This window comes from Moschus berezovskii, chromosome 9, assembly GCF_049115385.1.
Source record: "Moschus berezovskii isolate FMDL1 chromosome 9, NW_MosBer_1.0, whole genome shotgun sequence".
Classification (NCBI taxonomy): Eukaryota; Metazoa; Chordata; class Mammalia; order Artiodactyla; family Moschidae; genus Moschus; species Moschus berezovskii.
This window is the reverse complement of record NC_142468.1, coordinates 95,273,660-95,296,652: the sequence shown is the minus strand read 5'-3', so window position 1 is coordinate 95,296,652 and position 22,993 is coordinate 95,273,660. Positions and strand designations below refer to the sequence as shown.

Below are 22,993 nucleotides of genomic sequence, written 5' to 3'. Positions count from 1 at the left end.
ACTCCTTCCTGGGTGATCTATTCACCTGAAAGGTGGGAACACCAATGTTTAGGATATGTGGTTCTTGGTCAGAGAAAGATAAAGCATTCTGAGACAAGAAAAGTGATCTTCCAGATGCCCCAGACTGCACCCTTCTCTACCTTATACTACAGATAGTAACAACTAATTTTGAGCTTACACCATATTCTAGTCACCATTCTGGGAGTTTTACTGGGAGTTTTACAAGTCTTACTCTTCTGATCCTGAAAACAACTCAGTATAGAGCAGTAAATCTCCTATAGTTCTACAGCTAGGAAATACAAGACCCAGCATTTGAGCCCAAGCAGCCTGGTTTAAAGCTTAGACTTTTAACTATTATGCTGTATTTTGCCTCTTCTACATTAATGTTTAACAGTTAGCAAACTCATAAAGTACAACAGTATTTTTAAATTTATACAAGAAATATTTGCATACCTTGTACTGTAAGCTCTGCTTGAGCTTCAATGGTCTCATTTCCATTATCAGCTATACAAAAATAAGTCCCAGCATCATCCTCGGTGACATCACTGATCTCCAGACTACCACCTGCCAGCAATACCAACCTTCCAGAGCTGCATTAAAAATATTGATATGTTTCAGAATGAGAAATACGATACCTGAAAAACTCTCTACATAAAACAGATAAAACACATATTATTTATACAGCTACAGATGGACTGAGACCAAGGTAAAATATCAGAATTTAATTTAGTCCAATTTACTGTGCTCATATTTTACCTGCACAAATATCATAAATACAAATCAAAATGTTACAATGAATTATCTCTGACACTAATTATTCCCAAAGGGATACCATTGTTGTGACCAATTCCACTCCCCACAATCCATTCCTGCTTACCCACTCCGCCTAGTTTTTTTTTTTTTTCAAATTGTGTAATTCTGAAGTCTGGTTTCACTCTGAGAGTCACAACAGTACAGTGATGCCACACTCAAATGACTAACAGAGAGGGCAACATGTCAGATCAGAAACAGTAAGTCATGGGGTCACAGTGCCTACTGAAAGTTTCCAATGACAGCTTGGCTAGGAAAGGGAGGAAAAGAGGAAGGGAAGGGAGAGAGAGAAGAATGGTTGACAGAGAGCAATTTCCTGGGTGTGGCAACTGGGCACACACTAGCCACCATCACATCATTATCAGCAAGGATGCTAAACATTAGTGACCCAACTCTACATGACTTAAGTCTATTTAAAGAGAATATATATTTTTCAAGTTTTTGTACAGGTAAAGTATTTTTATCAAGGAATTTTGCTATCTGTAACATTGTGGTACGTTATATATACACTATTTGAAGTAATCCCTGGAAAGTGAAATAACTACCACAAGAAAATCTCATCTCCTGTCCCACCCCCTCCCTCCCTTTCTCTCTCTCTCAAAAAGAATATTTAAAAGGAAAGTCGAATCATTCTGCAACATCAAGGAAGAAATCACAAATCAATATTCTGATGAAATTTTTATAAAGTTAGTAAGTTTAGTTAAATTTAGTTAATTTTGGAGTTACAATTTTACTTTTACTTTAAGGTTTTGTAACTAACTGGCTTTCACAGGCAGATTTTTCTCATAGATCTTAATATTGTTATAGTTCCTGTCTATGTTTATGCTCAACAAAAAAGTTCTGATTACAATTTGGCTTTTCATATGAATTCCTGATGGGGAAGAAAAATCAGAGGAAATCACTAGTCAGTCTGGGCCATGCTTAAAACAATTCTCATTGTAAGTAAAGCACTATACCGGCTTAAGTTTTAGTACATTGTGAATTTGAGTAATTAGTCTTCTTGAATCCAACAGGAAAGATTAAGTTTCTGTACCAAGAAGGGAAAACCAGAATCAGATGTGGCGACTTTTCTAAGAAATACTCTGAAAGATCATGACTAAATTTATCAAGTGGCCTTCCAATGTGAACTATCTTAATTACACCCTCAAATTACAACTTCATGTGATAGAGAAGCTGGACAACATATAACGGAAGAAAGCAAGAAAGAATGACTAGGATAGAAGAAACAGAGATAAAGCAAGGTTTGGGTGCCTCACAAAACAAGGCAAATTTACAAAAATTAATATCCTGTATTTTACTACTGGTCAAATTCACTACTATGTTTCATAAATGGAAAACAACATTCATAAAGGGGAAACAGCCCTACATACATATGATACCCAGCTGAGTGGAACATAATTTGAAACACTAGTTAGTACTTTTGAAACTGAGGTATAGCAAGTTATATGTAATAATTATACTAAGAAACATTCCTGATACTTGCTATGCCTCATATTTGCCATGAGGACAAGAAAAGCAAAAGTCAGTCTTTCTTAACACAGCTGATTTTACTTTCCTTAAAAGAAGTCCGGGAGGAAGAATGTCCAACAGCTTCTCAGAAATGATTTAAGTTGTTCACATAACATATGGTGGCTTACAGTACAAAGGAAATCAAGCTCTTAGAGCTCCAAAATTCAAAGATGCAGTCAACAGAAACAGTAAGTGGAAAAGTATTCATGGTCAACGGACCCAAACTGAGCACTGCTGGACATAAGGAGTGTATGTACATATGTGTCTCTGAGTAACCAGGGGTCAGTTGAGGAGAACATGGTGTGCTAAGACCTATTTCTTTGGCCAAAGGGAAAGGCTTTTGAGCAGATTAATAACATGGTCCGATTTAGTGAAGAAACAAGTAGAAGTTATAAAGTCATTGTAATGGAATTAAACGGAAAGGGATGAATCATGGCAGTAACAACAGGGTTAAAGAGAAGGCATGAAATAATGGCCACTCTTCTGAAAAGCTGGATGATGAAGTTAAAGAAAGGATCTATTCATTTATTCAGTACTTATTTACTGGTGTCCCTATGTATGTCAGGTAACAGCTGGGATATTGAAGCAAGCAAAAACAAAATCAGTGCTGTCATGCAATTCAGAGGGAAAGATGGACATAAAAAATGGTAACTCTACACAACGGTAGAGTTATGGGCTTCCCTGGTGGCTTAGACAGTAAAGAATCTGCCTGTAAAGCAGGAGACCCGGGTTTGACCCCTGGGTCGGGTAGTTACCCTGGAGAAGGAAATGGTGACCCATTCCAGTATTCCTGCCTGGAGAATTCCATGGACAGAGGAGCCTGATGGGCTATAGTCCATGGGGTCACAAAGAGTTGGACACTACCGAGCAACTTTCACAACACAATGATACACCAAAAGAATCTGTCAGAAAATCAGAAAGAGATTTCACTGATAAAAATGACCTTTGAGTTGAGACCTAAAGAATGAGAACTAACTAATAATGAAGGGGAGGAAAAGATTTCAAAAAGAAAGTCTAGCACATGCAAAGGATTGTGAAAGAAAGAATCACAGTGTATCTGGGGATCCAAAAATCACAAATGTGGCCAGATGTAAGAATTAAAAAAGCAAAAATATGAGGATGAAGCCAGACCACACAAGGCTCTGAAAGCCATTTTAAGAATCTGAATCCTTAACTTGAAAAAAATGGAAGTCCATGAAACATCTTTAAAAGTGGGTGGAAAGTGGACAATGATGTAGTTAAGACCTGGGCTTTGAAAAGACTGCTATGGCAAGGGCATTTGGAATGAGGCCAGAGTACATGTGGGGTTAAAAGCAGGCTACTGAAGTAACTGACGCGACAGTCAACAGCACCTTGGAATAAGGTGATAGCAACACGCATGAATTTCAGAGATATTTAGGAGGTAAAATGACAGATGGACTGGACAGAAAAGCTGAGGAAGAAACACACGTCCAAAAAGACTCTTAAGGTCAGGGCAGTTAAGTGTGAAGGGGAACACAGAAGGAAAATGATTTGTTTAATTCAGGTTTTTATGTGTTGTTATTTGAGTGAGAGAGAGGTGAGGTTTTTTAAAGACAAAAGAGAGGCAGCCACTGAAGAGGAAAACATCTGAAAGAGGACTTACAAAAGTACTGTAGAAAATGGAAAATAATATCCAGAGCACAAAAGAACTTCTTAGCCACCTCTTCCTCTAAAACAGCAGGTGAGGAAGGGCAGGAGAAAGCCAATCGTACGTACACTCTCATTTGCTTTTTTTCTTTAAACTTTTTAGAGGTACCTGAAGATTCACATGCAGGTCCAAGGAATAATACAGAGAGATCTCCTGGACCCTTTACTTAGTTTCCCTCAACAGTAAGATCTCGTGGAACTGTAACTAGGAGACTGACATTCCCACCACCACAAGGATCCCTCCTGCTGCTCTTTTATAGCCATATCCACCTCCCTCCCTCGCCCACCTCCTCATTGACCCCTGGCAACCACTAACCTGTTCTCCACTTCAGTAATGTTTGCATTTCATGAAGAATGTTACATAGTCACATGGTATGCAACCTCTGGGGAGTGGCTTTTTTCACTCAGCATAATTCTCTGGAGATTCATCCAGGTTGTTGCAATTGTCAATAGTTCATTCCTTTTATTGCCAAACAGTACTTCCAGAGTATGAATAGACATTGTTTACTTAATCCTTCACTCAATGAAAGACAGCTGGGTCGTTCCTAGTTTGGGGGTATTATGAATAAAGCTGCTATAAATATACACGTGCAGGTTTCTGTCTGAACGTAAGTTCGTTTCATCAGAATAAATGCCCAAGGATGTAAATGTTAGATGATACAGCAGTTGCAACAAATCTCTTCAGAAACTGTCAAACAGTTCTTCTGAGTGGCTGCATCACTTCACATTCCTACTAGCAACGCCAGAGTGATCTCGTTTCTCCACATACTTGACAACATTTGGCACTGTCACTCTTTAAGTATGCAGTGGCATGCTGTGGTTTTAAGTTGCACTTCCTAACGGCTAATGATATTAAACAATTTTTCCTGTGCTTATCTACCATCTGTACATCTTTTCTGGTGAACAATCTATCTAAAATGACAGAGAATGAGATGGCTGGATGGCATCACCGACTCAAAAGACATGAGTTTGAGTAAGCTCCGAGAGTTGGTGATGGACAGGGAAGCCTGGCGTGCTGCAGTCCACCAGGTCACAAAGAGTCGGACATGACTGAGTGACTGAACTGAACTATCTAACTCTTCTGTCTACTTTCTAACTGAATTATATACTTTTTTAAATACTGAGTTTTAAGATACCTTTGCACATTTTAGATACTCCTCCTTTGTTTGATATATGGTTGGCAAATATTTTGTCTCCACAAAAAATCTGTAGCTTTATCTTTCCATCCTCTTAACATGGTCTTTCACAGAGCAAAAGTTTTTAATTTTATTGTTTAGTTGCCAAGTCATGTCCTATTCCTTTGTGACCTCATGGACTGTAAGCCCTCCAAGTTCCTCTGTTCATAGTGTTTCCCAGGCAAGATAACACAGAATTTACATGCACCCAAAATGTGAGGCACAATAAAATTCTCAATATTAGCTCCAATTCTTTCCATTTTCCAGAAAGACCGTGTAGAATTGGTTCTAACTCTTTAAACACTGATAGAATTCTCCAGTGAAGCTATGAGGACTTGCAGACTTTGGGGGAGAGTCTTAAAATTATAAATTTAACCTCCATAAGAGTTAAGAGGGCTACTTAACTTATTTCATATTGGGTTAGATATGGTAGTTTGTGTTTTAGAGGAAATGGTTTGTCTCAGTCAAACTTATGTGATGTACAATTGTTTATGTTGTTGTTCAGTCACCAAGCTGTGTCTGACTCTTTGCGACCCCATGGACTGCAGCACACCAGGCCTCCAAGTCCTTCACCACCTCCTGGAATTTGCCCAAGTTCATGTCCATAAATTACTGATGCCATACAACCGTCTCATCCTCTGTTGCCCTCTTCTCCTTCTGCCTTCAGATCAGAAAGATTCCCAGCATCAGGATCTTTTCTAAAATATCCTGGCAATAGGCAGCCAAAGTATTGCAGCTTCAGCATCAGTCCTTCCAATGAGTATTCAGGGTTGATTTCCTTTAGGATGGACTGGTTTAATCTCTTTGTTGTCCAAGAGATTTTCAAGAGTCTTCTCCAGCATCACAGATCAAAAGCATCAATTCTTCGGCATTCTGCCTTCTTTGTGGTCCAACTCTCATATCCACACATGACTACTGGACTACATGACTAGTAGTTGTTTATAGTATTCTCTTATTATCCTTTCGATGTTTGCCGGGTCTGTAGTGGCAACCCCAGTTCAGTCCTAATATGAATCATCTTGTGTCATTTCCCTTTTTTTCCAGTTCATGAATTCTTTCCTGTATCCCATCCAGTCTCGTTAGTCCATCTAATAACTGGGTTTTTTTGTTGTAGTTCTTATTGTCTTAGTTCAAAATTTTAGATTTAGTTCTTCTTTAAATCTTCTATTCCTTTGAAGAGACTATTTATCTCTTGTTGAGATAGTCTGTTTTTCTGTTTATTTCAAATGTATTCATAATTCCTTGTTGAAGCATTTTAATGATAACGGCTTTAAAAACCTTACATAATTCAAAGACTTGTAATCTTAGTTTTAGCATAAATTCTCTTTTCTCATTTGCGATTTTCCTCATTCTTGGTTTGGTGAGCAATTTTCCATTGACATCTGGATATTTGGGGCATTATAAGTTTCTGGATCTTACTAAACCTTTTGCTTTCAGGTGGCTTTTTCTGACAGCCAGTGGAAAGGGGAGGTGCTACCTCATTAATTCAGGAAGTCCAGGTTCCCCTCTCAGCCTTCACTGACACCTGAGGGGGAAGGGGGACTCTGCATTATGCCTTAGCAGGATTGAGAGCTCTGGCTCCTCATCACGCCTCCACTGAGACTGCTCTCTGGCTGGGTGCAGTAAGAGTGCCTCATTACTGCTCCCCACACGGCATCCAATAACACCATGAAGACAGAGGGTTCGACATTACAAGGCACTGCAAATCCTGACTCTCCACAGGCCTCCTTGGATACCACCCTAGTGGAGAAGGGAAGCTGGGAAAGACTGTCTCTACTGCCAGGTGGGATAAAAGTCCAGGCTCCCCAGGCGCCTCCACTGATACAGCGGGGGTGGGGCCTCAATACTGCTTGGTTGGGATGAAAGCCTTGGCTCTCAACTTAGCCTCTGACACCACAGAGCAGGGAGGATGGGAGATTTCATCACAACCTGGTGAAGGTAGAAGTCTAGGCATCCTACCAGGCCTTTGCTGGCATGGGAGAGGATAGGGTCACAGTTCTTTATGTGGTATTTGCCTGGAGTAGGAATGATTAGAGTAGTTTAAGTAGTTTTTACCTTGCTATCCCTTTCTGGTCCTTTGGCTAGAGAAAACACACTTTAGTAGCACTTTTTTGTTTGTGCCTAGTGGTGTTTCCAGGTTATCAGCTTCTTCAGCTCAAGCTGGGATATACAAGGTAAAAACAAAACCCAGGGAACTTGACATCATGTTGTTTCTTAGGTCTAAGGTCCCTTCCTCTCTTTTCAGAGTCTTACATCTGTTCCACATGTAATGTCTAGAGTTTTCAGTTGTATGCAACAGGAAGAACAGGGGAAAATACGACTCAATCTTCCCAGAAATGGAAGTCCTCCACATGTCCTTTAAACAATCTAATTTTTCTACTATTGTCAATTGTAATCTAACATTAAGCATTTTTATAACTATAACCTGTTTCTTTTGCAGCTGAGTTCTAATCTATCATTCCACTAAAACATAACATTATTTAATTACTAAATTACATTTTGCTGTCAGTCACCATGCACTTTAGCATTTGTATTTTCTGAATTCTCTCCCTTTCAAATAAAACTACTCAATGAATGGGATACATTTCTACCACCACCCCCACTTCAACAGCTATGTTTGGTTTGGATCCAAACAAATGTGATCAAAAGATTAACCAAATATATCAATTCTTAACACATTTATAAAAGTCATGGAAATGTTTTGAAGTATACCTAACTAGTTCCTAAGATTAATAATTGAGAAGGATGTCTAATAATTTGTTTGGTTTTTCTTTTTCACTAGAGCCAGCCCGGTTACTATCTAGATTTCTAGCCACATTTTTCTTTCAATTTCTATATTTCTTTCTAATTTGAGGTCTACATAATTTATTAACTAAGGTCCATCTACATATCTCATAAGACTCTGGCAGAAACAAGGATACTTTGAATAATTACTTGCATCTAACCTGAAGCATGGTTGTGTTCCATTACCTACTTACATCTTCCTATACTACATTCAGATATTCAACCAAAATACATTGGTGGCACTCCTCCTACCCCATTATATGCCAAGTACTGTGCCTGGGTCTGGAAACACCACTGTGAAGAACACCAACTCTGTCTTGCTCTTATATTCTTCTGAAGCTTCCTGAGACAGTGGTATGGCAAAGCAATGCTTCTCAGACTTTTCTACCACATAACTGAAGTGTTGAGAAGCCTACAGAACTCAAGATGGGAAAGTCTACTCAATCTTCTGTCTCCTATTTATCCTTAAAAATTCAAAGTAATGTAACTAGGAAATTACTAAATTTGTCTTAATTTTCTTCACAGCACTTATTATAAACTTAAATTTTATGTTCATATGATTACTGACTGACTCTTGTTCACTAGAACATGAACTCCCTAAGAGCAAAAAATCTATTTGGTTCACTACTCTATTTCCTGTACCTAGAATAGGGCCTAACATAAATAGCATTTAATAAATATTTGTTGAATATTTATTGAATAAACAAATGAGAATCATGGAAATTCTCACTTTTATTTCTTATATAAGAAATCAAACTTTTATTATTTGTCTTCAGAATGTACTTCTACGAAGATAAAAGCTTTAAAAATAACCTATCTCAGCTCTCCTATTCCTGATACTTTGTTCTAACATGTAGCCAATTAAAATTTCTACTCTAAGAGCTTAAAATTTATATACCCTATCTTAAGGTTCCTCATGTTTTCAGTTAATGTAGGCTAAAAAAATTCCCTTAAAGTCTTAGGAATTCTTTACATAATATTTAGCTGGAAAAAAGGGTGGGGGAAAAGGGAGTAAAGTATAGGCAGAAGTTGGTGACTGGACAGGTGTTCAGTAAGAAATCAGGTGATACTGAAGATGGTACTACCAGTTTGGCTAATGCAACATGTGAGGAACATTCTGATTGTATTCTAGCATCCCCACTGATCAGTAAAGGTTGATCACCAAGCTGACTAGACAGGTACTCCTTTCCATATCTTGTTTACTGAACTACACAAATTAAGATTACCTGCTTATGTTGAATTAGTCAACTGGGAAGCTCTACACTGGCTCTATCCAAACAACAGCCACCAGCCACGTGTGGCTACTGACACTTGAAATGTGGCTAGCCTGACTGAGGAAATGTAAATGTAGGGTCTGAAGCAGGACTAAACACAAACTTTATTGTTTTGGTAGAACTAAATTTCACTTTAACCAGTACATTGCATAAATCATTGTATTTAGTAGTGCCATGTGTTCCAGAAAATTTTTAATTATATATGTAGCTTTCATCATGTTCCCATTGGACAGAACTGTTCTGGAAAAATGGTCCTCAACTGGGCATAATTTTGTCTCCTGAGAGATATCTGGAAATATCTAGAAACATTTTTGATTGTCACAACTTGGGAGTGCTACTGCATCTCATGGGCAGAAGCCAGGGATGTTACTGTACATTCTACAACGCACAAGATGACTTTGTTATGGAAATAAATCATACAGAACTACCACCACCTCCATCACCACCACCCAGTTCTCTTACCAGAATACAACTGAGAAAAAAATCCATTACCTAAGGAAGTAAATCTTTTTTTTTTTTTACCAGACCACCTGACCTGCCTCTTGAGAAACCTGTATGCAGGTCAGGAAGCAACAGTTAGAACTGGACATGGAACAACAGACTGGTTCCAAATAGGAAAAGGAGTACGTCAAGGCTGTATATTGTCACCCTGCTTATTTAACTTATATGCAGAGTACATCATGAGGAACGCTGGGCTGGAAGAAGCACAAGCTGAAATCAAGATTGCCGGGAGAAATATCAATAACCTCAGATATGCAGATGACACCACCCTTATGGCAGAAAGTGAAGAGGAACTCAAAAGCCTCTTGATGAAAGTGAAAGAGGAGAGTGAAAAGTTGGCTTGAAGGTCAACATTCAGAAAACAAAGATCATGGCATCTGGTCCCATCACTTCATGGGAAATAGATGGGGAAACAGTGGAAACAGTGTCAGACTTTATTTTTTTGGGCTCCAAAACCACTGCAGATGGTGACCGCAGCCATGAAATTAAAAGACGCTTACTCCTTGGAAGGAAAGTTATGACCAACCTAGATAGTATATTAAAAAGCAGAGACATTACTTTGCCAACAAAGGTCTGTCTAGTCAAGGCTATGGTTTTTCCAGTGGTCATGTGTGGATGTGAGAGTTGGACTGTGAAGAAAGCTGATCGCCGAAGAATTGATGCTTTTGAACTGTGGTGCTGGAGAAGACTCTTGAGAGTCCCTTGGACTGCAAGGAGATCCAACCAGTCCATTCTAAAGGAGATCGATCCTGGGTGTTCATTGGAAGGACTGATGCTAAAGCTGAAACTCTAATACTTTGGCCACCTCATGCGAAGAGTTGACTCACTGGAAAAGACTCTGATGCTGGGAAGGATTGGGGGCGGGAGGAGAAGGGGATGAGAGAGAACGAGATGGCTGGATGGCATCACCGACTTGATGGACATGAGTTTAAGTGAACTCCGGGAGTTGGTGATGGACAGGGAGGCCTGGCGTGCTGTGATTCATGGGGTTGCAAAGAGTCGGTCACAACTGAGCAACTGAACTGAACTGAACTGAAGGAAGTAAATGGCCCTTCATGGATCACAGCCTTGTTGGGGTGAAGGGGCTTGCATAACTCAATGAAGCTATGAGCCATGCCATGCAGAGCCACACAAGAAGGACAGGTCATATTGAAGAGTTCTGACAAAACATGGTCCACTGGCGGAGGGAATAACAAACCACTCCAGTATTCTTGCCACAAGAAGCCCATGAACAGGATGATAAGGAACCCCATGAACAGGATGAAAGGCAATATGACATGACATCAGAAGACAAGCCCCTAGGTAATAAGGTATCCAGTATGCTACTGGGAAAGAGTAAAGGGCAATTACTAATAGCTCCAGAAAGAATGAAGCAGCTGGGTCAAAGTGGGAACGACACTCAGTTGTGGATGTGTCTGGTGGTGAAAGTAAAGTACAATGCTGTAAGGAACAATATTACACAGGAATTAGGAATGTTAGGTCCATAAATCTAGGTAAACTGTACATGGTCAAGGAGGACATGTTAAGAGTGAACATCAACATCTGAGAAATCAGTGCGCAAACATGGACAGGAATGGGTGAACTTAATTCAGAAGACTATTATATCTACTACTCTGGGCAAGAGTTCCTTAGAAGAAATGGAGTGGCTCTCATAGTCAACAAAACAGTCCAAAATGCAGTGCGTGCATGGGAATTCACTTCAGCTGTGTCCAACTCTTTGTGACACTATGAACCATAATCCACCAGGCTCCTCTGTCCATGGGATTCTCCAGGCAAGAATACTAGAGTGGGTTGCCATTTCCTTCTCCAGGGGATCTTCCTGACTCAGGGATAGAACCTGTGTCTCTCATGTCTCCTGCATTGGCAGATGGTTTCTTTACCACGAGCACCAACTGGGACTTGCCTGAAATCTCAAAAATGATAGAATGATCTCAGCTCATTTCCAAGGGAAATCATTCAACATCACAGTAATCAAAGCCTATGCCCCAACCACTAATGCTAAAGAAGCTGAAATTGACCAGTTCTGTGAAGATCTACTAGCTCTAAGACCTTCTAGAACTGACACCAAAAAAGATGTCCTTTTCATCACAGGGGATTGGAATGCAGAAGTAGGAAGTCAAGAGATACATGGAGTAACAGGCATGTTTGGTCTTGGAGTACAAAATGAAACAGGGCAAAAGCTAACAGAGTTGTGTCAAGAGAACACACTGGTCATGGCAAACACCCTCATCCAACAACACAACAGACGACTCTACACATGGACGTCACCAGATAGTCAGTACCGAAAGTCAGATTGATATATTCTTTGCAGCTGAAGATGTAGAAGCTCTATACAGTCAGCAAACACAAGACTGGACTGACTGTGGCTCAAACCATGAGCTCCTTATTGCAAAATTCAGACTTAAATTGAAGAAGTTTGGGAAAATCACTAGGCCATTCAGGTATGACCTAAATCAAATCCTTATGATTATTCAGCAGAGGTGAAGAATAGATTCGAGGGATTAGATGTGGTAGACAGAGTGCCAGAAGAACTATGGATGGAAGTTCATAACACTGTACAGGAGGCGGTGACCAAAACTATCCCAAAGGGGGAAAAAAATGCAAGAAGGCAAAGTGGCTGTCTGAGGAGACTTTACAAACAGCTGAGAAAAGAAAAGGAGTGAAAGACAAAGAAAAAAGAAGTGTCCAACTGAATGCAGAGTTCCAGAGAATAGTAAGTAGAGATAAGGCCTTCAGTGAACTATGCACAGAAATAGAGGAAAACAACAGAACGAGAAAGACTAGAGATCTCTGCAAGAAAAACGGAGATATCAAGGGACTGTTCCATGCAACGATGTGCACAATAAAGGACAGAAATGGTAAGGATCTAACAAAAGCAGAAGAGATTAAGAAGTGGCAAGAATACACAGAAGAACTGTACCAAAAAGGTCTTAACGACTTCAATAAACATGATGCTGTAGTCACTCACCTGGAGCCAGACATCCTGGAATGTGAAGTCAAGTGGGCCTTAGGAAGCATTGGTATGAACAAAGATAGTGGAAGTGATGGAATTCCAGCTGAGCTATCTAAAATCTAAAGCACTGGACTCAATAGATCAGCAAATTTGGAAAACTCAGCAGTGGCCACAGGACTGAAGAAGGTCAGTTTTCACTCCAATCCCAAAGAAAGGCAATGCCAAAGAATGTTCAAACTACCATACAACTGTGCTTATTTCATATTCCAGCAAGGTTATGCTCTAAATCCTTCAATCTAGGCTTCAACAATATATGAACTGAGAACTTCCACATATACAACCTGGATTTAGAAAAGGCAGAGGAACCAGAGATCAAATTGCCAACATTCGTTGGATCACAGAGAAAGAAGGGAACTCCAGAAAAACATCTACTTCTGCTTCACTGACTATGCTAAAGCCTTTGACTGTGTGGACCACAAGAAACTGTGGAAAATTCTTAAAGAGATGGGAGTATCACCATACCCGTCTTCAGAGAAACCTGTATGCAGGTCAAGAAGCAATAGTTAGAACTGGACATGGAACAATGAAATGGTTCAAAATTGGGAAAAGAGTATGTTAAGGTTGCATACTGTCACCCTCCTTATGCAACTTCTATGCTGAGTACATCATGCGAAATGATCACAAGCTGGCATCAAGACTGCCAGGAGAAATATCAACAACCTCAGATATGCAGATGATGCCACCTAATGGGAGAAAGTGAAGAGGAACTAAAGAGCATCTTGAAGAAGGTGAAAGAGGAGAGTGAAAAAGCTGGCCTGAAACTCAACATTCAAAAAACTAAGATCGTAGCATCAGGTCTCATTACTTCATGGCAAATAGAAGGGGAAAAAGTAGAAGTAGTGACAGATTTTATTTCCTTCGGCTCCAAAATCACTGCTGATGGTGACTGTAGCCATGAAATTAGAAGACACTTGCTTCCTGGAAGAAATTTATCTATGACAACCCTAGAGAGCATATTAAAAAGCAGAGACATCACTTTGCTGATGAAGGTCCATATAGTCAAAAGTTATGGTTTTTCCAATAGTCATGTACGAATGTGAGAATTGGACCATAAAGAAGGCAGAGAGTCGCAGAATTGATGCTTTTGAATTGTGGCGCTGGAGAAGCTTCTTGAGAGTTCCTTGGACAGCAAGGAGATCAAAACATTCAATGCTAAAGGAAATCAACCCTGAATGTTCACTGGAAGGACTGATGCTGAAGCTCTAATACTCTGCCCACATGATGTGAAGAGCTGACTTACTGGAAAACACCCTGATGCTGGGAAAGACTGAAGAAAAAAGGAGATGGGGACAGGAGAGGATGACAGGGTTAGATAGCATCACCAACTCAATGGACAACAATCTAAGCAAACTCCAGGAGAAAGTGAAGGACAGGGGAGCCTGGCATGCTGCAGTTCACGGGGCTGCAGAGTAGGACATGACTTAGCAACTGAACAACAACAACAAAAGCAAGTAATGACAGCGTTTGGGAGGGAAAATAGGGTGGTCGGTGTCAACAGAAAAGGCTTATGTGTAAGATGAAAAATCTGAGGTCACAGAAGGAAGCTGGTATGATTCTAAAAGTCAAAAACAAAAAAATGAGGAATACATTTTCTTTTACTGTTTAAGTAAAGGAAATAACTATCATCAACAAAAAGGATATGAGAGTAAGTTAGACATCTCAGGTAATCAGCATTAGAAACTCTTGCAACAATTTAAGGAAGGAAATCCTAGGGCTAAGAAGAACCAATGGAATAATTATCCCTTAATATCTTAAAAGCATTCTTTAAACATCCTAATCATATACAGCATATAAACATATTTCAAGAATGATAAATAAGCATCATGATGTGTTTAAATAAAAATAAAAGAGATAACCTTTTTAAAATTAATAAATAGTCTCAAATAAGATTAGACCAAGTCACAAGCCAAGGCTGAAAAAGGCTTTTAGGCAGACAATGTTACCTTTCTGTGTCAACTGTCTCCTCATTTTTCATCCATCTAATGGTTGGAGTAGGAAGTCCTGAAGCAACACATGGCAACACTGCACTCTGACCAATGACTCTGATTAAGGAAGAAGGTGGTTTCAAAAACACCAAGTTTGATGTGGCACCAGGATCTGAAAAAAAATTTTAAACAAAAGAAAATGGTTAAGAAAACACTATAGTCTGTGTCGCTTTATATAACAAAATAGTTTAAGCAAAAATGACAGGAAAATTCCATTTAAATTAGCAAGCATTTCTTAATAATTCCAGTGTACAAAACATTGTCCGAGGCTCTCTGGGAGGCTTAAACATGTTTAAGTTATAGCTCCTGCTTTCAGTGTCCTTACTGGTCACCTAAGTGAGATCTGACTTGAGCCCCCTTCATTTTAAAAGATAACATAAGGAAAATACTTCGTAAGTGGTACAAAGAGGAAAAAGACTGAGCAAGCTCAGGACCTTAGCATCCTCATCCTAAGAGGTTTCCTTTCTTTTCCTTCTCTATACCTGTGTGCTACTTCTAAAAATCTTTGAGCTTCGTCTATTTAACTTGCTCGCTCAGACAGTCACTCCTTTAATTTTTACAATGGTGCAACTATCAGGCTACCACTATGTGTGTGTTCACACTTTACAGAGTCACCCTCTTACAGGCATATGAAAAGATCATACTCCTGGGGTAGAAGATAGGGTTATCTATTAGATGGGGGTGATATTTCTAGGTTTTTTTTTTTAATTGGAAGATAATGGTTTCACAATATTGTGTTGGTTTCTGCCACACATTAACATGAATAAGCCACAGGTACACACATGTCCCCAGCCTCTTGAATCTCCCTCCCAACTCCCGCCCTTGTAAGTATCACAGAGCACCAGCCTAAGCTCCCAGCATCAGACAGCAATTTCACACTGGCTATCTGTTTTACATATGGTAATGTATATGTTTCCATGCTACTGTCTGAATTCATCCCACCCTCTCCTTCCCCCACTGTGTCCATAAGTCTGTTCTCTATGTCTGCATCTCCTTGCTGCCCTGAAAACAGGTTCATCAGTACCATCTTTCTACTGTTAAGTTTTGAGAGGAAAAGACAGTTCTCAGGCAGAGATGAGATTCTTTGCTCCAAACTCATAGGAAACCATGTTCTACAACCACTGTGACAACCGCCAGAGCTGGCTTTAAACTTGTGTAACTAATCAATGACAGCTCTGTAGTCATGGTAACAAACATTGTCTAATAGTTCAGAACAACTCTCTTAAGTGAACATGCTTTGAAAGCCAACCAATGAGTTTATTCAATGATCTAAAAGTTATTAGCCATTCAGCGGTGGAATCCCTCGCTTCTAAGGCTTACATTGTTCTTATCTCTGTAACCAATGATAAAACATGTTTCTATTATTGACATCAACCCATCCCAGTCTCCTAGCCAACACACTAAGAACAATGTCTTTCAAAACTTTTATAGGAGACTCTTGGTTTAGTTGCTAAGTCATGTGTGACTCTTGTGGCCCCACGGACTGTAGCCTGCCAGGCTCCTCTGCCCATGGGATCCTCCAGGCAAGAATACTGGAGTTGGTTGCCGTGTCCTTCTCCACACGATCTTCCTGACCCAGTTTCCTAACCAAGGACAATGTCTTTCAAAAAATTTCACAGGATATTAGCAGTCTGCATTACTCAAGATGACTATGTTTTACAAACATAGCTCTCCCTTAGGTAAACAAAACAATCTGCATTTTTTCTTTCAGATATTTCATGGTGGTTCATCTTTTGACACCAAGAATCTTATTTACCTCAACCTGGTATGGAGGATTTATGACTGATAACACAGATTCAGAGAAAAAATATCACCTCTGTAAGCCATGAAATAAGTCCTCTTCTATATAAAAGCAAGTCAGAAAGTAGGTTGGAAGACACTGCTATAGAGCAATAGTTTTTTCTTTTCCTACTTTGAACTAGGACTTCCCTGGTGGCTCAGACAGTAAAGCATCTGCTTACAATGCGGGAGACCAGGATTCAATCCCTGGGTCAGGAAGACTGGAGAAGGAAATGGCAACCCACTCCAGTACTCTTGCCTGGAAAATCCCATGGATGGAGGAACCTGGTAGGCTATATACAGTCCATGGGGTCGCAAAGAGTCAGACACAACTGAGCGACTTCACTTTCACTTTCAATCAAATTTTTATTGAAACAAACAAATCTGTATATTTATTGGCTTCTATGTGCCAATTACCATTCTCAGCAGCAGAAAAAATTCCCTGCCCTAGCTGAGCTTACATACTAATAAGGGGAGAGAGACAACAAATAAAAGATATAGTGTGTCAGATGGTGATATATTCGCAAGTAAATGCAGGGGGAGAAAGCACTGGGGTAAGAAATGGAAGATTGTTGTCTTAAACAGTGGTCAAGGAAAGCTCCACCGATAAATGATATCTGAGCAGCAGAGAGGTAAGACAGTGAGTCAAACAGAGCTATCTGAGGGAAGAGGATCCAGGCAGAGAAAACGGCAAGTAGAAAGACGCTAAGGCAAGAGCATGTTTGCAGTTGTCTAAAAACATCAGGTGGCAACAGTCACACAGTGAGGGAGAGGTGGGTATGAGATGTAAGAAGAGAGATGGAGAGGGAAGTGGCATTAGGATGACACAAAGCCTTACAGTCCAAGGACTTTTAACATTTACTCTGAGATGGGAAACTATTAGGTGGTTTTGAGCAAACATGCGACATGATCTAATAAACATCTTAAAAGAGAACTGTGGCTGCTGAGCTGAAAACACAGTGAGGAACAATAAGGGCAAGAATGACGATGACAAAGAAAGAAACTGCATTTAAAAAAAATCGGTTCAAGAGCTGTCAGGAATACTCTCAAGAGTGGTTGCTCATAATGTTGGCCTCCCTTTGCAAGCCAATCCATGGGCTAAAAAAAGTGTACACCATCATTATATACATAAACTGTCCAAACAAGGTAGGAATGGTCCAATTATATTCATAAACTCAGATCTGAAATATAAGAAATATGAAAAACAGCAGTTGGAACAGAAGGTAAAAGGTCATGAAACACCAAGAAGTTACAGGGACTATGATGAGCCACAAGTGAGAGGACGTCATGAGAAAGCAGAAGTTACACACTTGAGAAAAGATACACAAAACCGATTATGAGGAAAGCCAGTAAGGGCAGCAAGAATGAGAACCCAGAAAAAGAAGGAAAGACAGAGAGAAGAGCTAAGCTGACATAAAAAGAGGGAGCATTATGAAGAACTCTGGCTCACCAGTATCTCTAGAGCTGCTATATTAATAGTTACTATTCTGCCCATCCCTTATATGAACTAGCCTTAGTAAGTCTGTGATTCTTATAATTAAAAAGACTTAACTATTACAATGAGGTATGAGAACTGTAAAAAGTATATTACTGGAGGAGACAGAAGAAGACAGAAGTTTGACAAAAGACACAGAGCTAATGTTTGTTTAGCCAAGAAGAATGCCATAGATACTGACTGTACTTTACTGCTTCGTAAATATTTACTGGCCAACCTATTCACTAGAGATGATCTTTCTGGTATGTTTTCTTCTTCTCTTCCCCTGCAAGAAACTGAAACTCTTTATGTTGGCATTAATATGTCATACCACACCTGTAACCATGTTTATTTTAAAAAATTCTAACAGGACAATTTTTATCCATTAACAAATATAAAAACATCAATCCTGATAATGAATTAATACCTGGAAGAACTTTTAATTCAGCTTCCTCACTATACTTTGGTGGCCCACCACTTTCAACCATGCATCGATAGAGTCCCCCATCTCCTTCAGTTGCGTTGCTGATAACTAGCATTCCGCTTGGAAGTTTGACAACTCTATCATCCAGAAGAAGAGGCTGTTTGTTCTGTTCCCACCTCACAAACGGGACCAAATCTGCATTAACTTCACAATTCAGAACTGCACTGTTCCCAACATAAACTGAAGAAGGCTCTGGTTGGCTGGAAAATCTTGGAAGACCTGGACAATAAGGAAAAAGAAAAAAAATAAAATGTAGTTAAATATTACTTTAAAACAGTCATGGAACCAGGAGCAAGTCAGCCTGTTTGGCCACAAGTATAGTGGAACCAGGTTTAAAAAGAAGGTCCATGGGTCAGGAAATTGGCTACATACAGGAATACAGATCAAGTAAATAATGTACTAGGAATAACTGGAGTCAGATTCCTCATAGTGGAAGAAACAAGGTACAAATATATATACATTTCACCTACGGTTATTACAAATATACACACACACACATATATCCTAGCTCTGTCCAGAAAAAGCCCAGGATCAATCGTACTCCAATAACAATGAATACATATGGTGACCCGATCATGATTTCTAAAATACTATTCTTCACCTCGAGGAACTAATGCTTCTTGGATAAACGGCTGGTTCTAAGACTACAGTAGGGAAATATGAGTGTGGAACATCTTGTGACAGAAAGTAAGGAAGTATCCAAAGACTAAAATGGACATAGCCAAAGGACACAGAAGTCAGATCAAAAGGAGTTCCCTCTGGTAACTCTGGGATAATGATAATTAATGCAGCAAAGAATGAAGAATGGATGCTAAAACTCGTAAGTGAAAGTTGGATGAGGAATAGGGATGTTTATAGAGTATCAAATTATATCTTCTCCAAATACTTAAAGTACAAAATATTTATTAATTTTAGAGTAGAGAGACATAGTACAGACAATCTTAACCAAGTAATAAAAGTTAACACTACCAGTAATGGAACAAAACACCATATGCTTTCTGATATGATGGACTAAGAACACAGCATCACTTCTGTGACATTCCTCCCCAAAATGCAAAACCTCAGTCCATTCATGGAGGAAAATGAGAAAATCCAAAATGAGACAAGGATGAACTGAATAATGATTTGAGATTGTAAAAACCTAAAGAGAGAATGACTAAGTACTAAACATGTAATCCAGGATTGGAAAGGAAGAGGGATGATGGGGCAGTTTTCGCTTTTGTTTTTTCTGCTATTAAGAACATTACTGAGATAACCAGTGAAATCTGAATTGTACCTATTAAATGATAGTATTTTTTATTAAGGTTAATTTCCTAATATTGATGCATGTTTACTAAGGAAAAGGTTCTTGTTTTTAGGAAATATAAACAAAAGAATTCAGGTTGGGGTAACATTTGAAAATCACCCTGAACGAGTCAGAAAAAATTTTATGTGGGTATGCACACATTAGATGATAAGGCAAATGTGGTAAAATGTTAACAATCGGGTAATAAGAGTTAAGAATATATGAGATTTCTTGGTTTCGTTCTTGCAACAATTCCACAAATTAGCAATTATTTCAAAATAAACTATTAACCAAGAAAATAGTCATAAATACTCTGTAGATGCTCCAGAATGTAATGGTTAGGAGCAGATACAGAGAACAAACGAGTGGTTACGGGAGGCAAGTACGGGGTTTGATACAAGGGAGGGGGCGGTACAAACTACTGAGTGTAAAACAGGCTCAAGGATGTACTGCACAACACAGGGAATATAGACATAATTTTTATAATAACTGTAAGTGGAAGTGCAAGTGCAAGTCACTCAGTTGTGTCTGACTCTGCGACTCCATGGACTATACAGTCCATAAAATTCTCCAGGCCAGAATACTGGAGTGGGTAGCCTTTCCCTTGGCCAGGGGGTCTTCCTAACCCAGGGATCGAACCCAGGTCTCCAGCATTGCAGGTGAATTCTTTAACAGCTGAGCCCCAAGGGGAACCCAGGAATACTGGAGTGGGTAGCCTATCCCTTCTCCAGTAGATCTTTCCGATTCAGGAATTGAACTGGGGTCTCCTGCATTGCAGGTGGGTTCTTTATCAACAGAGCTATCAGGGAAAGTAACCTTTAAAAATTATATAAAAATAAGGCCAGAGCCTCTCTTGGCTTGGTCCACCTCTTTCTTAAGGTGTTCTTTCCATTCTTTCTTCAGTAAACTTGTTTTCGCTAAGGGGAAAAAAAATTGTATAAAAATAAAAAAAAAACCAATTAAGTGACTTTAACATGCTCAGATTGCAACAAAATGTTTCTTTCAAGGCTAACAAATTATGAGAAACATAATTCCAGGTTTTCCAGTTCTATGATGGTCAATACTCCATATGGATATAATACTCTTACAAGTTGTCTAACCCTGCTACAAATTTTTATCTTTTTATATCAAGAGGACTTTTGAAGGAAAAAAATAAACGTATAATTAGCCAAATACCTACTTTTCAGAAATTAGAAAGTTTGAAGAATTAACAAAGATAAACACAGAAACTAATAAAACAGGAAAAAAGGAATCAAATAAAACCAAGAACAAGTTCTATTTTTAAAAAGTCGAAATATTCTCCCTCCTGTGCTCTCATGAAAGTGAGTAATTTTTAAAAATATAAACCCACAACAACATATGTGGAGTTGGCAGACAAGAGATTTCAAAAAGTCTCTGGACAGGGAAAGCAGATGGAGAGACTCGTAACTGACATATCGAGGCAGAAAATGCTGCGGCTTCCTGTGCTCACAAGTGGGAGACCAGTTTGTCCTACTGCCTCTGGAGAACTGCAGAAGGAGAGTGGGAGTCAGATGTGAGGTTGACTCGATGGGATTAACAGTGTCTGTATTTAGACTATCTAGTCATCCCACCTTCGGGCACAAAATACCCACAGCTAGGGTACTGCCCAGACAGTCAAAGAAAAATTTCTGGTGCGGAGAGATGAGACAGCCCAAGGAAAATGACTTTTCACATTTAATTCTATGAGCTATCAACTTAGTAGGTTTTCAAAAATTCCTCTTCTTTATTTGACTTGGCCAGAGTCAGTTTCTATTGCTTGCAAACAAAGAACTCTAATCAATAATCTTTCGAAATTTTTTTTTGGCAGCATTTTTAAAAGTTTAATTGAGCTACAATTTATATACCTCAAAAGGTACCGTTTAAAGTACACAATTCAATTGTTTTTAGTATATGCCCAGTTTTGTAACTATCACTATAATTTTAAAACACTTTCATCATCCCCAAAGAAACTTTGTATTCACTTGCAGTCATTTCCATTTCTTACACTCACCCCTTTCCCACCCACTCTATGCCCTTATTCTTCCCATCTCCAGTCCAAGAAAACCACCAATCTACCTTTTGTTTGGTTCTATATATTTGCCTATTCTGGACGTTTCATATATATGAAGTCATATGATATGTGGTCTTCTGTGAGTGACTTATTTCACTTATCACACGCTGCTTTTAAGGCTTATTCATGTTACTATACACAGTGGCGGACTTTATTTTTTGGGGCTCCAAAATCACTGCAGACGGTGATTGCAGCCATGAAATTAAAAGACACTTACTCCTTGGAAGGAAAGTTAGGACCAACCATATTTAATATGCTGGACAGCATATTAAAAAGCAGAGACATTACTTTGTCAACAAAGGTCCATCTAGTCAAGGCTATGGTTTTTCTAGTAGTCATGTATGGATGTGAGATTTGGACTATAAAGAAAGCTGAGTGCCGAAGAATTGATGCTTTTGAACTGTGTTGTTGGAGAAGACTCTTGAGAGTCCCTTGGGCTGCAAGGAGATCCAACCAGTCCATCCTAAAGGAGATCAGTCCTGGGTGTTCACTGGAAGGACTGCTGTTGAAGCTGAAACTCCAATATTTGGCCACCTGATGAGAACAGCTGACTCATTTGAAAAGACCCTGATGCTGGGAAAGATTGAGGACAGGAGGAGAAGGGGACGACAGAGAATGAGATGGCTGGATGGCATCACCGACTCAATGGACATGAGTTTGAGTGTACTCCAGGAAGTTGGTGATGGACAGGGAGGCCTGAGATGCTGTGGTTCATGGGATCGCAAAGAGTCGGACACGACTGAGCGACTGAACTGAACTGAATATACATATATAAATATATATATATATTAGCACTTCATTCCTCATTATTGATGAATAATATTCCATGTATGAATATACTACATTGTAGTTATCCATTTATCACTTGATAGACATGTAAGTTGTTTCCACTTTCTGGCTATTACAAAAAATGCTGCTATGAACATTCATGTACAAAGTGCTGTGTGGACATATCTCTTCATGTCTCTTAATTCCTAGGAGTAGAACTGCTCAGTCATATGGTAATTCTATGGTTAACACTCTGAGAAACTGCCGAACAGTTCAGTGCTATCTTTTGAAATGACATATACACACAAAGTATACCCTATGATCCAGCTATTAGTAGAATTACAAATGCTAATAATCTACTCTACAGAAATAAAGATTAACAAAAGTTTGCTCACTATGTTACAGTATTCGAC

The 22,993-nt window shown here is 39.2% G+C and overlaps 1 protein-coding gene across 5 annotated transcripts in view; it reads right to left on the bottom strand.

Moving 5' to 3' along the window:
• NEO1 (neogenin 1) overlaps positions 1–22,993 on the bottom strand; it is a 233,578-nt gene that overhangs the window by 136,105 nt on the left and 74,480 nt on the right. For all 5 annotated transcript variants that reach the window (XM_055437130.2, XM_055437132.2, XM_055437133.2 and 2 more), the window contains 3 exons: positions 18,400–18,675; positions 14,678–14,831; positions 454–590 (listed from right to left, as the gene is read on the bottom strand). In XM_055437130.2, coding sequence (XP_055293105.2) covers positions 454–590; positions 14,678–14,831; positions 18,400–18,675 — 567 coding nt within the window. The remainder of the gene's footprint in view (positions 1–453; positions 591–14,677; positions 14,832–18,399; positions 18,676–22,993) is intronic.